The sequence below is a fragment of the Colobus angolensis genome, unplaced genomic scaffold (genome assembly GCF_000951035.1).
Source record: "Colobus angolensis palliatus isolate OR3802 unplaced genomic scaffold, Cang.pa_1.0 Scaffold162, whole genome shotgun sequence".
NCBI classification, from domain to species: Eukaryota; Metazoa; Chordata; class Mammalia; order Primates; family Cercopithecidae; genus Colobus; species Colobus angolensis.
Genome location: NW_012114733.1, coordinates 7433891 through 7448705, shown reverse-complemented (window position 1 = coordinate 7448705; position 14815 = coordinate 7433891). Strand labels below are relative to the sequence as shown.

At 38.3% G+C, this 14815-nt stretch overlaps 1 protein-coding gene across 1 annotated transcript in view; it reads right to left on the bottom strand.

Annotated features, from left to right (window-relative positions):
* Positions 1-14815, bottom strand: part of LOC105508497 (histone-arginine methyltransferase CARM1-like) — a 281427-nt gene that overhangs the window by 156478 nt on the left and 110134 nt on the right. The window contains exon 3 of the mRNA XM_011937360.1: positions 94-219. Within this exon, the coding sequence (XP_011792750.1) occupies positions 94-219 (126 nt within the window). The remainder of the gene's footprint in view (positions 1-93; positions 220-14815) is intronic.

The following is a 14815-nucleotide window of genomic DNA, read 5'->3' as shown; positions in this document are numbered from 1 at the left end:
TGAAAGCCAACTAATCAGTAACCACTAAAAGTGAGCCAATCAGGAGATTCTTCTTTGAATAAGACGGCGGGTCTGGATAGGCACAAAACTTACCAGCATGAGACTCAAACTTCAGCAAAGCACTGCTGTACCCCAGAGTAATCAAGATGGACTCCTTCCCTACACGGCAACATTCCGTGTCTCTATTGAGTAAGCATTTAAAGACACAAACGGCATCGTCTGTATAGAGTAAAAAGAAAAAAGGGATTAGATAAACTCACTTTGGCCTTTGTAAAAAGTATTCACAAGTGTCATTCCTACTTTTCTCTCATGTTCCCAAGGTTCCACTTCTGTCTTCTTGATATAATGCCTCCAAGACATATGTGAATATGAGAATCAGAGATGAGAAGAATCTAATCATGGCCAAATACCAATTCTCTCCATGTGGATTAAAGCAGAGCTCAACACTGACTCCTATTTATTGGCTCTTGCCTCTATGTCCAGGGGCCCATTGCCCACAATTCTTACAGTGCCCAAGTCAACTGTGTGTCTCCTGACAGCATCCCAGGAGAGTTAAGTCAGTGTCTCGAAGACATTCTCGATCGCCTGTTATTTGCCAGAACTATCACAACAAATCTCCATTGTGTTATCATTGTCAAGGTTCCTAGTGAAGGCAAGACAGAGCATTTAGGCCCAAATATGCACAGCTAATAAGTGGCAGAACTGGAATTCAAACCTAGGTGTTGTTAAAAGAAAAACTTTAGGCCAGGCACGATGGCTAACGCCTGTAATCCCAGCACTTTGGGAGGCCGAGGCGGGCGGATCACGAGGTCAGGAGATCAAGACCATCCTGGCAAACATGGTGAAATCCCGTCTCTACTAAAAAATACAAAAAAAAATTAGCCAGGCCTGGTGGCGGGCGCCTGTAGTCCCAGCTACTCGGGAGGCTGAGGCAGGAGAATGGCGTGAACCTGGAAGGCAGAGCATGCAGTGAGCCAAGACCGAGTCACTGCACTCCAGCCTGGGTGACAGAGTGAGACTCCATCTCAAAAAAAAAAAAAAGAAAAACTTTAAACAAATTAAATCCAACAGTGTTTAATTAAGCAAAGAATCCTTCATGAATCAGACAACTCCCAAACTAGAATAGGTTCAGAGCCACTGTGACTCTGCAATGTGGTCTGGGAGGATTTACTGACAGAAAACAGCAAAGTGATGTACAGAGAAAGGAACGAAGTGAGGTGCAGCAACAGCTGGATTGATTCGAGCTTGGCTTTGGTCTTATCTGAATAGTTGGTTGCCTGTGATTGGCTGAAACTTGGTGACTGGTACAAGAGTAAATTATAGTCTGTTCACACATTCCATTATGTTACTATGTTCGCTATGTCCAGAGAAACCTTTAGGCTGAATTTACAGGGAGGTAGCTTTAGGCTAAACTAAACAGTATTTGACTCCAAAGCTCATGTTCCTTCTACCACAATGTGCTGATGAAATCATGATAAAGACAGAGCTTAGATAGTTAAGAACTTACTTGCTAAACCTCCTTTTACAGGTTAGACAGGCCTTTAGCACAGTGTGATGTAGTGTGGTGGAAAGAGCAATGAACTTGGGGTTTTACTTTTATCTTTGAAAGCCAACAGGAACTTCAATTACCTAATCACACCGAGTCATATTTTTTAATCAATCATGTAAAATTAAAATATTGGTGCTTATTTCATAGGCTTTGGTGAAGACTGAATAATAAAGGTAAAATAATTTCTCAACTACTATGAAAATAATAAGGGATTATTATTGTTTCATCCATTTTTAAGACAGATTTTTTTTTTTTTGAGACAGAGTTTTGCTCTTGTGGCCCATGCTGGAGTGTGGTGGCATGATCTTGGCTCACCACAACCGCCACCTCCCAGGTTCAAGTGATTCTCCTGCCTCAGTCTCCCAAGTAGCTGGGATTACAGGCATGCGCCACTACACCCAGCTAATTGTTTTGTATTTTTAGTAGAGACAGTGTTTCTCCATGTTGGCCAGGCTGGTCTCAAACTCCTGACCTCAGGTGATCCACCCACCTTGGCCTCCCAAAGTGCTGGGATTACAGGCGTGAGCCACCACGCCTGGCCGCCAAGATAGATTCTTATGGTCTTTCATTCTTTCTTATAAAATCAAATACAGAAAGTGTATTAACTTCAAGACATAATTATATGTAAAATTCTACTGTTACACATGAGCATATGCACCTTCATGCACACACATTCAACGCACACACACACTCACATACACAGAGTTAAGATGACCAAATATTTTCAAATGTTTTCATCTGTTACTTCAAGTGAATGAGTATCTTTTGATGAAAGCATTCACAAATATTTTTCACAAAATGTCTTGGCTGGTTAAATAGTACAGATGTTTTGAAAACATTTTCCTGGAATCAAACATGATTACAGGTTTACGTATTATAGTCCAGTCAGTGTCTCAAAGGCATCAGTGCCTTCTTTCAGGGAAGTAACCATGGATGCAGATGCAGAAGAAGGGACACTGGGGCTCTTCTAAGTATGTTATCTTGAAATCATAAGAAATGTTTTTCAAGAAATTAGAATTTTTAGTATTTTGCCAACTGTTCCTCCTATGGTTTAGAAGTAGAATAAGATAAAGTAGGCTCCTACTGTTTCTGGTACATACATGACTATTGTAGTCTATAAGCTCTTTGCTGGCAGTAGTAATTTTACTTTATTTTCAGAATCAATGCCTTTTTTTTCTCAGTCAAAACTAAAGCACAGTGCCTGATACTTAATAGATATTTGTTGAATCAGTAAAAGTATTTCTCCATGTATTGGTACCATCCCAGAAGAGATAAAAACCTTCAAAATTTATCTGGTTCAATTTTCTTTATTCAGAAAGGCTCAGAATTTCTGTTTTGTTGTTGTTCATTTTGTTGTGATTTGATTACAATATAAATTGAGTTTTTCCCTATTTTTATAAATTGCAAAATGTCTGTCTATATATTATTCTCTTTCTTCACCTACCCCTATCCTCTGTTAAAGTATGGGTGGAGAAGGTATTTTTAAGCATACCATAAAATCCAGAAAGTACAAGTAACTACTCAAAAATTTAAAATATACTGATGTAAAACAATTTTAAACACTTTAAACAAAATTGAAAAACAGTGATAAGCTGAGAAAATATTTTCAACATACATAAAGACTTAATATTCCCAATATACAATTAGCTCTAAAAAATAAGAAGCAAGCATCCCTATTGAAAAGTCAGTAAGAGGCTGGGTGCAGTGGCTCACTCCTGCAATCCCAGCACTTTGGGAGACTAAGGCCGTTGGATCTTTTGAGCCCAGGAGTTCAAGACCAGCCTGGGCAACACATTGAAACCCCATCTCTACTAAAAATACAAAAAATAGCCAAGTGTGGTGGCCCATGGGGGCTGAGGTGAGAAGATCACCTGAGCCTTGGGAGGTCGAGGCTGCAGTGAGCTGTGATTGGGCCACTGCCCTCCAGCCTGGGCAAGAGAGTGAAACTCTGTCTCAAAAAACTAAAAATAAAAATAGAATAAAAGTTAGTAAGAGGTATTAGCAACTAGAAAAATGCTAATAGCAAAAAAAGTGAAAAAACAATCTCAGTAATAATAAATTTAAAAATGAAGTCTTTATCTCATTAAAATTTTAAAAATATATTGATAATATCAAATGTTGGAGAGAATATAAGAAAATAGTGAATGACAATTATTGGAACTGTATATTCCTGTATTTCTGGAATGTATTCTGCCCTTATGAATCAAAGTCTAAAATTTATGTATGCTTTGCTAGACATTCTACTTATCACTATTTCTTCCAGGCTGTACTTTTTCAAGTGTGGATGGATGCATATTCAAGGATGTTCTTAGAGTTGTTTACTATAGCTAGAAAATTCAAAGAAGCTGAGTCCATCACTTAACACAGTTGGTTAAATCAAATACAGTATACCTCCATGTTCAGGTTGCAGACAGCATGTATCTATCTTAGTAGCAATTTAATTTTGTTTTTATCTTCATAGAAAGCTGTTTAAGGCCAGGCACTGTGGCTTACACCTGTAATTCCAGCATTTTGGGAGGCCGAGGCAGGCGGATCACCTGAGGTCAGGAGTTCAAGACCAGCTGGCCAACATGGCAAAACCCTGTCTCTATAAAAATACAAAAATTAGCCGGACATGATGGTGGGTGCCTGTAATCCCAGCTACTCGGGAGGCTGAGGCAGGAAATCGCCTGAATACGGGAGGTGGAAGTTGCAGTGAGCCGAGATCGCGCCATTGATTGAACTCCAGCCTGGGTGACAGAGTGAGACTCCATCTCGAAAAGGAAGAAAAGAAAAGAAAAGAAAGCTGTTTAAAAAGATACTCACCAAAGTGGGACTTGAACAGTGAAAACACATGGACACAGGGAGGGGAACATCACACACCCGGGCCTGTCAGGGGGCGGAGGACTAGCGGAGGGATATCATTAGGAGAAATACCTAATGTAGATGACAGGTTGATGGGTGTAGCAAACCACCGTGGCACGTGTTTGCCTGTGTAACAAACCTGCACGTTCTGCACATGTACCCCAGAACTTAAAGTATAGTAGTAATAATAATAATAAAAAAACATACTGAACAAAATGTCAACAGTGGTTCCCTCTTGATAGGGAGATTTGGGGTCATTTTAATTTTTCCCTCTATACAGTTCTGCCTTATTTGACATTTCTAGGTGACTACTTATTTTTACAATCAGAAACAAACAAAAACAAACAAACAAACAAACAAACAAAAACAAGAAAACTATTTTCATTTGGTAAAAAGCAATCAAACAAAAAACAAACTACCATTAGTATATTTCACCAGCTTCATTCTTTTAATTTTTTCTTTTATTAGATATCCATTGGTATTTCACTTAAACATATTTATTAAGGAATTACTGCATCCAATATTACTATTATTCTAAAGTGTGGTAGTGGGATCACAGCTCACTGCACCTCCCCTTCCTGTGCTGAAGCCGTCTTCCCACCTCAGCCTGCTGAGTAGCTGGGACTAGAGGCACACACCACCCTGCCTGGCTAATTGTTTTTGTTTTTTTTTTTTGTTTTTTTTTTGGGGCAGAGATGGGATTTCACCACGTTGCCTGGGCTGCTCTCCAATTCCTGGGCTCAAGTGATCTACCTACCCCAACCTCTCAAAGTACTAGGAATACAGGTGTGAGCCACCATGCTCGGCCTAATTCCCGTTTTTAATCATCCATGAGAATGAACATCTTCCCATGTCTTTTTGCTAATCGTATAACTTCTTGTGTTGTATATTTTCCTGTCCTGTACTAACCAGGTTAATACATAAAACAAACATTCTAAATGATTTCTGTTAACTAATGGAATCAAGATTAAATTGCAGCTATTTTAGGGGAAAATATATTATCAAGTGAGAAATGTATTTTTTTAGTATAAAAATTTACATTAGAAAAATGAAATATGATTTAAAAATTATTGCAGAACACACATAACTCTAACAACAAGAAATGCCACAACCCTGATGGAGAATGAAGTGGTGGGGACTCTCTCCTAGGTGCCTTAGGCCGAGGCTCAGAGCAGTTACCTTTCTGTGACTTTATTATTGCTGCTACTACTATGAATAACTAAAATAACTACATTTGCAGAACACTCTGACTTCCTTTCACAATCATCTCATTTCATCTTTTCAGTGGCCCAGTTGGTTGACTGCCTCTGTATATTTACTATCATTTTACTTTTGAATTTTGCTTCCATCAGCAGCACTCTGCTACTTCTTCAAAGGGCAAGGCCTGAGCAGCAAGGAACAGCAAAGGAATAAGGAGAAAAAGTTCATATCCACAGAACTTAGTCAGCTTGAGGAAAGCCCAAGCCTTGATGAAAAATCACATTTGCCCAGAGGTCTTTCAAAGAAAATTATGACGACGGTGACTCCAGACCCTTACTCTACCCACTCCCTCAGCCTCTTCTGACAAAACTTCCAAAGGCACACCAAGAAATCCAGGATTCACTCATTTTACAAGTGCAGATGAATAACCACAGAAAATGCCACAGGGTAAAGTCAAGAGGATTGTCCTTGCTTCTCTTAACCAACATTTCTCTACTTTTTAAATATATACCCCTTTCCTTTCAGCCTATACAAATGCAAAAATCCAATCTTCATAGGAAAACTACAACACTAGTTGACCAAGAATATTAGATATCAGGCAAAGTCTAGAACAGGGGTTCTACAAAATATTTTGATTCATAAATTATACTAAACAGAACATAACTCATTATCTAATAATATAGTACAGATGCAAACTCTATGCTAAGTGACCTTCTTAATATTTCCCTATCTGGAAATAGGAAGTTAGTCTACCTAAGGACTGTATTTCCCAGAAATCGGTAACTAAAAATAATTACCTAGGCAGTACCTATACAGATGGAATAAAGTATGTAGATAACTGTGCAGTTATTATTTTTAATAAACAACCACAGAGAATGAATGAAAAGAAAGATTTGTTCCATAATCCAAAAAGAAAGAAACTTCCATAATACATGATTCTGGAACTCCCAAAAAACCTAATATTAAAATTAGCTGGGCCGGGCGCGGTGGCTCAAGCCTGTAATCCCAGCACTTTGGGAGGCCGAGACGGGTGGATCACGAGGTCAGGAGATCGAGACCATCCTGAGCTACACGGTGAAACCCCGTCTCTACTCAAAAATACAAAAAACTAGCTGGGCGAGATGGCGGGCGCCTGTAGTCCCAGCTACTCGGGAGGCTGAGGCAGGAGAATGGCGTAAAACCCGGGAGGCGGAGCTTGCAGTGAGCCGAGATCGCGCCACTGCACTCCAGCCTGGGCGACAGAGCTAGACTCCGTCTCCAAAAAAAATAAATAAATAAAATAAAATAAAATTAGCTGGACGGGCGCGGTGGCTCAAGCCTGTAATCCCAGCACTTTGGGAGGCCGAGACGGGCGGATCACGAGGTCAGGAGATCGAGACCATCCTGGCTAACCCGGTGAAACCCCGTCTCTACTAAAAAATACAAAAAACTAGCTGGGCGAGGTGGCAGGCGCCTGTAGTCCCAGCCACTTGGGAGGCTGAGGCATGAGAATGGCGTGAACCCAAAAGGTGGAGCTTGCAGTGAGCTGAGATCCGGCCACTGCACTCCAGTTTGGGCAACAGAGCAAGACTCCATCTCAAAAAATAATAATAATAAAATAAAATAAAATCAGCTAACAATACTAATCATATTACACAGTTTTTTATGAGATGTCACAAAAACAGTAATAAATTGCATATTCACAGCTTCTCTCACTTCTCTACCTAGTAAGGAGAATTTTGTTTCTAAGATTAGACTTTAGTTTTCTTTTTTTTTTTTTCCTGAAGTGATAATAGTGAAGAAAAACTGAAAAGGATTGATTCAGGTTGAAAGGGGCCAAAAGTTAATAGCAGAGGAGAAATGAAGAAAATGGAAAAATAAACTAGAAACGAAAGATTTGGAAGAAGCTTTAGAGTTAAGACAAGAGGTTGAACCAAATATGAGATTACCACAAGAGATGGAAAGACGGCTTTTAAAGAGCATATATCAAACTCAAAATACAGATACTAATAATATCACCACCAATTATGAGTACTGAAACCGTTGTTTGGTTTTGTTGTAGGTTTGGTTTGGGAGATTATTTAGGTGAGTCTGAGGTAAACTCATGAATCCTTTAAATCTGAGTCTATAGGTTAAATACAGGAAGTCACAGATTTCAAGTATGACAAGAATTCGGCACGTTGTTGCAGGCTTGAAGACAGAGGGAACAAGGAATGTGGGTGGCCTCTAGATGGTGAGAGCAACCCCAGACGACACTCAGAAAGGAAATGGAACTTCAGTCTTATAACCACAAGGAACTGAATTCAGCTAACCACAAGATGAGCTGGGAAGCAGATTTTTTTTTTTCTCAGATCCTCCAGACTAGAGTTCAATCCATCCAGTACTTTGATTTCAGCCTTCTGAAACCCTGCAGAGAATTCAGCTACATTTTGCTGGACTTCTAACCTACTGAAACTGTGAGCTAATATTGGGTTACTGTTCTAAGCCACTAAGATTGGGGTAGTTTGTTAAGCAGCAATACAAATCTAGTATAGTCAGCTAGTCACCAGATTACCCTATATGAAGCCTAGAAGTCATACCAATAATCAAAACTTCAAAACTGCTTCTTAGAACCTCACATCAAAATGAATGATCAGCCAAAGTATACTAGCTATTTGAGGAAAGCCTCCAAAATGAAAAGAAAAGCAAAAACAGAAATAGACCTTCAAGGAGACAGAGATCAAACAGAAAACAGTAGAAAAAATTTAATATAATTAATATAGAAGACTTTTTCATTCAACAGTTGTTTATTAAGCACCTGTAAGTGTCAGGTAGCATTTTAGAAGCTAAGACATCAGGAAAAAATATTGTGTTAATAAACTACCAACAGAATGCTATGAAAAAGAAACAAAGCAAAGAGAAACAGTAAATTTTTTAATGTAGCTGAAATAAAACATTCAATAAAAGAATTAAATGGTAAGTCAAGAAAATCACCTAAAAATAATAGAACAAGAAGAAAAATGACAAAGAAAAGATGAGAGAAAAGAGAAGAATATTAAATAATTACTTTTGATGTTCCACTGTTCAGCCAATAGAAGTTCATTCATTCAGAATGAATGAATGAATAGAGAAAGCAGAGGGGAAGAATTTAGCAAAGAAACCAGGAATTTTCAGAAATTAAGGACACGTGTCTCCAGGTGATAAAGACTCCTCAAATATCTAGATCAGTGAATGAAAAACTATATACAGCAACGCAAATTGTTGTGAAGTTCAGAGCATAGGGATAAAATTAAAATCCTAAAAGCCTCCAGAGAAAGAAAAAAGAAAATAGGGCACAGATGAAAGAAGTGAAATAGAGTGACAGCAGACTTCTATAGTGACCCTACAGGCTTGAGGTAAATTGAAGAATTTCTTTACAATCATAGGGTAAAATAATTTTCTACACCTAATCAGCCAATCAATCATGCAAAGGTAGGATAATACATTTCCAGGCATAAAATAATTCAAATGGTTTACCTTCCAACAACTTTTTATTAGGAAACTACTGGAGAACATCCCAGTAATAATAACCAATACAGAGAAGTAACTGGAAAAAACAAAGAGAAGGTTTTTCTCTAATATCCAGTATGAGGGATGAGTAATGGAAAGTATCATGATGACAGCCATGTCACAGATGGAAGCTTTAAACAAAAAAAATGTTTGCAAGATAGGAAATTTCGCAACTGCAATGAAGAATATCTGCATAAGTGCACGAATATTACAATACAACCATACTGGAAAGGGGCAGGAAGAGAAGTGAGGCTATGAGGATACTATGAGGGTGTTGAATTTTCACCCACCAGAGTCATTAGGGAATGTCCAACATTGATAAATCAACAAATATCATCAAAAACATATTCTTTAGAAAATGGAGTCAACACTAGAAAAAAAAGGAAAACAGCTAGTTTAGCTAAAAATGGTTGCCTCTAGGGAGTGGACTCAGGAGAAGTGATGGTTCAAGGAACTTTCATTTTTCATTATAAGCTCTAAAGTCCTATTTGAATTTTAATTACATATATGTGTTATTTTGAAAAAACAATTTGAATTAATAACAAATAATATCTACTTAGTGCTTACTTTATGCTAAACACAGTGCAAGACACTTCATGTACATAATCTCATGTAATCCTGAAAACCCTCTGACATGGGAAATGTTACTCCGTTTTTTTTAGACTGTGGATCTTAAGTATCCAGAGATTAAGCTCCCAGCCCGGGATTACACAGTTCCTGGTGGATCTATGATTTAAACCCAGGAAACTTCATTCCAGAGGCCACATTCTTAACAGGAGTAGGGAGAGAAGGTAGAGAACTAAGTGGATGCATTTGCATAGAGGTCAAGATGCATTTTGAATAGAAAAGCCCTGAACCCCTAGACTCTATTCTTTTTTGAAATGCTATATTACCATAATGATTTGCTGGACCAACGTGGGCAGATTTCTTTGACAGGAAAAGCCAGTGAATTCCCCAATGAGAAATTCACCATGAGGAAAGGGAGAGTCTGGACCAGGGGCATGTGTTCAATGGTAGATTGTGGGATCTGCAAGTATTCTGGTTCTGGCACAGTATGGCTGAATCTGGAAGCTTCTTTATGTCTGCTACCTAGGAATAGTATTGAGCAGCTGAGTGCGAGCCAATGAGTTATCACCTTGAGTGTGCACATATAGAGATTCCTTGCATAGAAATGTGGAAATGAGGGGTCTTCGGTTTTTTATATTTGTCAGCTGACAGTTTCTAAACCCCACCCCTCCATCTGCTTCTTGTGCCCCACATCTAGGTAAACTGATAAAAAAGCCTAGATTATCCCTCCTGATTCAAACAGGCAATCCCTTGCCCATGTGCAGGAATTTCCACCCTGGTCCCACCTCCTGACCACAATAAAAACCTAGGCCAGTCTCCTTTCCTTGCTTTCAAGCCATTCAGAACTGCTTGAGAGGTCTGCCTTGCTCTTGCTAGAGATCTAAATTACATAAGCAATAAACTTTTGCATAGCCTCTTGGTGTATGTGGGGTCGTCAGTCTCAACATCTGCACAAAACAGCGTGGTAGTCCATCTGCCACTGCAGGTAACCGCAACAATTGGATGAAGGCAGGCAAGACTGTGGGGTATCAGTTTTCAAAAGCAACAGCACTAGTACTGGTAGCAATGACAGTCAAAATTGGTGAATGACCAATTTCGAGTCAGGCCCTTTGGTTCTCGCATGCTTGAAAGTAGGATTGGCCAAAGTAGGGTTGGCCCCTCATGATAAGTAAAACCTTGAAGTTCTTAGATGAAAAGTGAGAGAGACATTGAGGAAAATGTTCACTTAATGTGGTTGAAAAGAGCCTCAAAATGATTAAGTGGAAAAATAGAAGTTATGTCATTATAACTGAACATCAAGTTAGCGAAGCTAATCTTGTCAGACTGTCTATTATTTGAGAGTCGAGAGAGAAGCAGAAGGAATTGCAAGCGTTTTTTTTTTTTTTGGCATGCCACTGTGTCACAGATACTATAAAGGGAACATAATGTAAACAGTTCATGGAAGGTAGGTCATAAAACAGAGGCTCACATACATTTGTATAACTTGTCTAAGATCACAAAAGATAGGTGCACCTGGGAAGACACCCCCTTCCCAAATGATTATCCTCAACTGGACTCTGAAATTCTACCTGAAAATTCCACCATTTAAAATTTATTTTTTAGGACTTTCCACTCTTTAAGAAACTTTTGTATCTAAACCATACGTTCCTTTCTAGTAGGTTAATGCCTTAATACCTTATGCAAGGGAAGAAGGCTGATGGGTAACAGGGAAGAAAAGTATGAGGTTACTTGTTAAAAGGAAGATGAGTGCTTGAGAACAGAGCAAGGGTGCTGGTGAAATGGCTAAAAAAAGACAAAAGCCGCCCAGGCAGATGCTGGCTGGAGTATGGTGCAGAGAAAAGATGTCCTGGATATGCCCTACCATCCTGGAATGTCAAAGCTCTACTTGACCCTTACAGATAACCTAGCCCAATTTTACAAATGGAGAAACTGAGCCTCAAAGATGTAGTTACTTCCCTTGGTTAATACCCACGTATTGTTAATACCCATGCATTGCAGGACTAGAATGAGGGTCAGCCATTGCTAGTCTCTATCTTAGGGCCACTTCGGTTCATTTGTCATGCAGAATGATGTCTTCCCTTTAACATTTACTAGATCTAGACTATGACCAAATCCAATCCAGGCGTTATATGAAAGCCTCTACTATTTGGAGGAAAAAATATTCTATCAAAACCTTAGTCCATTTGCATTTCCACTTTAATTGAAAATGTTATTGAGATCAGTAAGTTCATGTGCAGTTGTACAAAATAAATATAAAGTTACCATGTACATATCACCTAGTTTCCTCAAATGATAATATTTTGCAACGGTAATATTTAGCATTTCGCAATGGTAACATTTAGTATACTATCACAACCAGGTTATTAACATTGATACAATCTGCTAATCTTATTCAAATGTCTTCAGTTTTACTTGTAATCACATATTCATGCCTCTATGTGTATGTGTATATTTTATCACATGTGTAAATCGTACATTCACTACAACAGTCAAGATACTCACAAGTATTCTTTATGTTGTGCTTTTATAACTACACCACCTCCTTCCCACCCCACCCTACTTCTCTAACCTCTGTCAACCACTAATCTATTCTCTATTTCTAAAAATTGATCATTTCAAAAATATTATGTAAGTGGATTTATATGGTAAATAACCTTTTAGTATTTGGCTTTTTTTCCCACATATCAAAATTCCCTGGAGATTCAGCCAAGTTGTTGCATGCATCAATATTTCATTCCTTTTTGTTTCTGAGTAGTATTCCATGATGTGGATTTATCACAGTTTGTGGAATCATTCAAATGCTGAACCATTTATCTGGGTCATTTTTGTTTTGGGCTAATACTAATAAAATTGCTATGAATATTTATGTACAAGTTTGTGTGAACATAAGTTTTCACTTTCTTGGGATAAAAGCCCAAGGGTGCAATTGCTGGGTTGTGTGGTAACTGCACTTACAGTTTTATAAGAAACTGCCAAATTGTTTTCCATTGTGACTGTGCCACATAACATTCCCATCAGCAATAGAGGAATGACCCAATTTCTCCATATTCTCAGAAACATTTGGTGTTGTCGCTATTTTTTATTTTAGACATCTTAATAGTTGTATAGTGATATCTCATTGTGGGTTTAATTTGCATTTCCCTGACGACTTATGATGCTGAACATCTTTTCATAAGACTATTTGTCATCTGTATATCCTCTTTGGTGAATGTCTGTTCATGTCTTTTACCCATTTTCAAATTTGATTGTTTTTTTACTGTTGAGTTTTAAGAGTTCTTCACATAGCCTAGATACTAGCCCTTTGTCTGGTATGTGGCTTGCAAATGTTTTCACTCATTCTGTACCTTATCTTTCCATCCCTTTTAACAAAATCTTTTACAGATCCAAAGTTTTTAATTTTGATAAGGTTCAACTTAACAATTTTTCCTTTTATGGATTGTGCTTTTGGTGCCAAGTCTAAGAACATTTTGCTTGAATCCCTTGACGTTGTCCATTCTATGGTCTCATTGCACCTCAACTGGACAACCATGATAGTCTCTCCACTGCTATCTGCTCCTGCCATTGAAAATGAATTCATCCTACCCCAAACTGCCAGACTGTAATTAATGTAGCACAGGTACACTCACAGAAATGCTGTCCTCAAATCTTCAAAGGTCCCCACTGAATACGAAAGTACAATCTCTCCTGCCTAGAATTGTAACCCATGCACCCCACCTGCCACTTTTTCTGTTTCTGCCCAGCCAACTCCCTTCCCCCTTAATATGCCATATTCTGGACACAAAAACTACTAGCTGCTTTCCAAGAAGCACTTATAATTATGGTAGTGGTAGGGATGTGAACTTGGAAGAATGGACCTCTGAAGTGATACATAAAACTCCCTTTCTGCCACTGAAAATTCTACCTAACTTATCAATACCCATTTAAAATGCCACCATCTCCATGGAACTGTTCTTGATTGCCCCCAACTGGCATGTGTTATCTCTCTCACTCCACTAAACTAACAGTACATTGCACCTCTCTTACCACACTTATTTCATTCTCCCATTTGTACCCCGGTCTTATACATTTTGCAAGATGTCAGTCTGCCCAATGGCAGGAATTGTGTCCTCCTCATCTTTGATTCCCCTGCAGGACCTGGTACACAAAAAGGACCCAGAATTGTTTATTTGACTGGAACCACATCAGCATCACTCCAGTTCAGATGCACATGGTCTATTCACCATATAAAACAAAATAAAAAGGCAAACTATGCTCATTTTTCTAGCCTCCAGGCCAGCCTTAAGATTTTTCCTAACCATTTCCTCCTTTCTTCCACATCCTTCCTTCTACACATAACCAAAGCAGAAAGAAGAAAAAGAAATAAACGCTGAAGCTGACACCACACTGAAATTTTATTTTATTTATTTATTTTTTACAGGGCTTTGATGCCTGGGTCTGAAAAAGGCATTGACTCCTGCCAAATGTTGTTCATTTGTTTTTTATTTTTTAATTTTCAAAAATTTTTATGGGTTCAAGGTAGGTGTACACATTTATGGTATACATAAGATACTTTGATACAGGCATGCAACAAGCAATAATCACATTATGGAAAATGGAGAATCCATTACCTGAAGCATTTATTCTTTGTGTTACAAACAATCCAGTTATACTCTTTGAGTTATTTTAAAATGTACATTTAAAGTATTATTGACTTTGGTTGCCCTGTTCACACTGAAATTTTAAACACCTCTATGAGCAATATTTTCAAATCAGAAATAAGTAACTTTTCATTCTATCTTGAGTGCAATAGTGTGTCATGCCTCTAACAACTTCTCTAGAAGCCTACTGCTCCCTCGAATTTACTTACAACTCCCATCTTGGCAATTCTTCAGCTCCCCTGCAATTCAAGGCAGAGAAGCAATGAGGTGGTATTGCCTAGGTTTTCTTCTAGGGTTTATATGGTTTTAGGTCTAACATTTAAGTCTCTAATCCATCTTGAATTAATTTTTGTATAAGGTGTAAGCAAGGGATCCAGTTTCAGCTTTCTACTTATGGATAGCCAGTTTTCCCAGCACCATTTATTAAATTGGGAATCCTTTCCCCATTTCTTGTTTTCATCAAGTTTGTCAAAGATCAGATGGTTGTAGATGTGTGGTATTATTTCTGAGG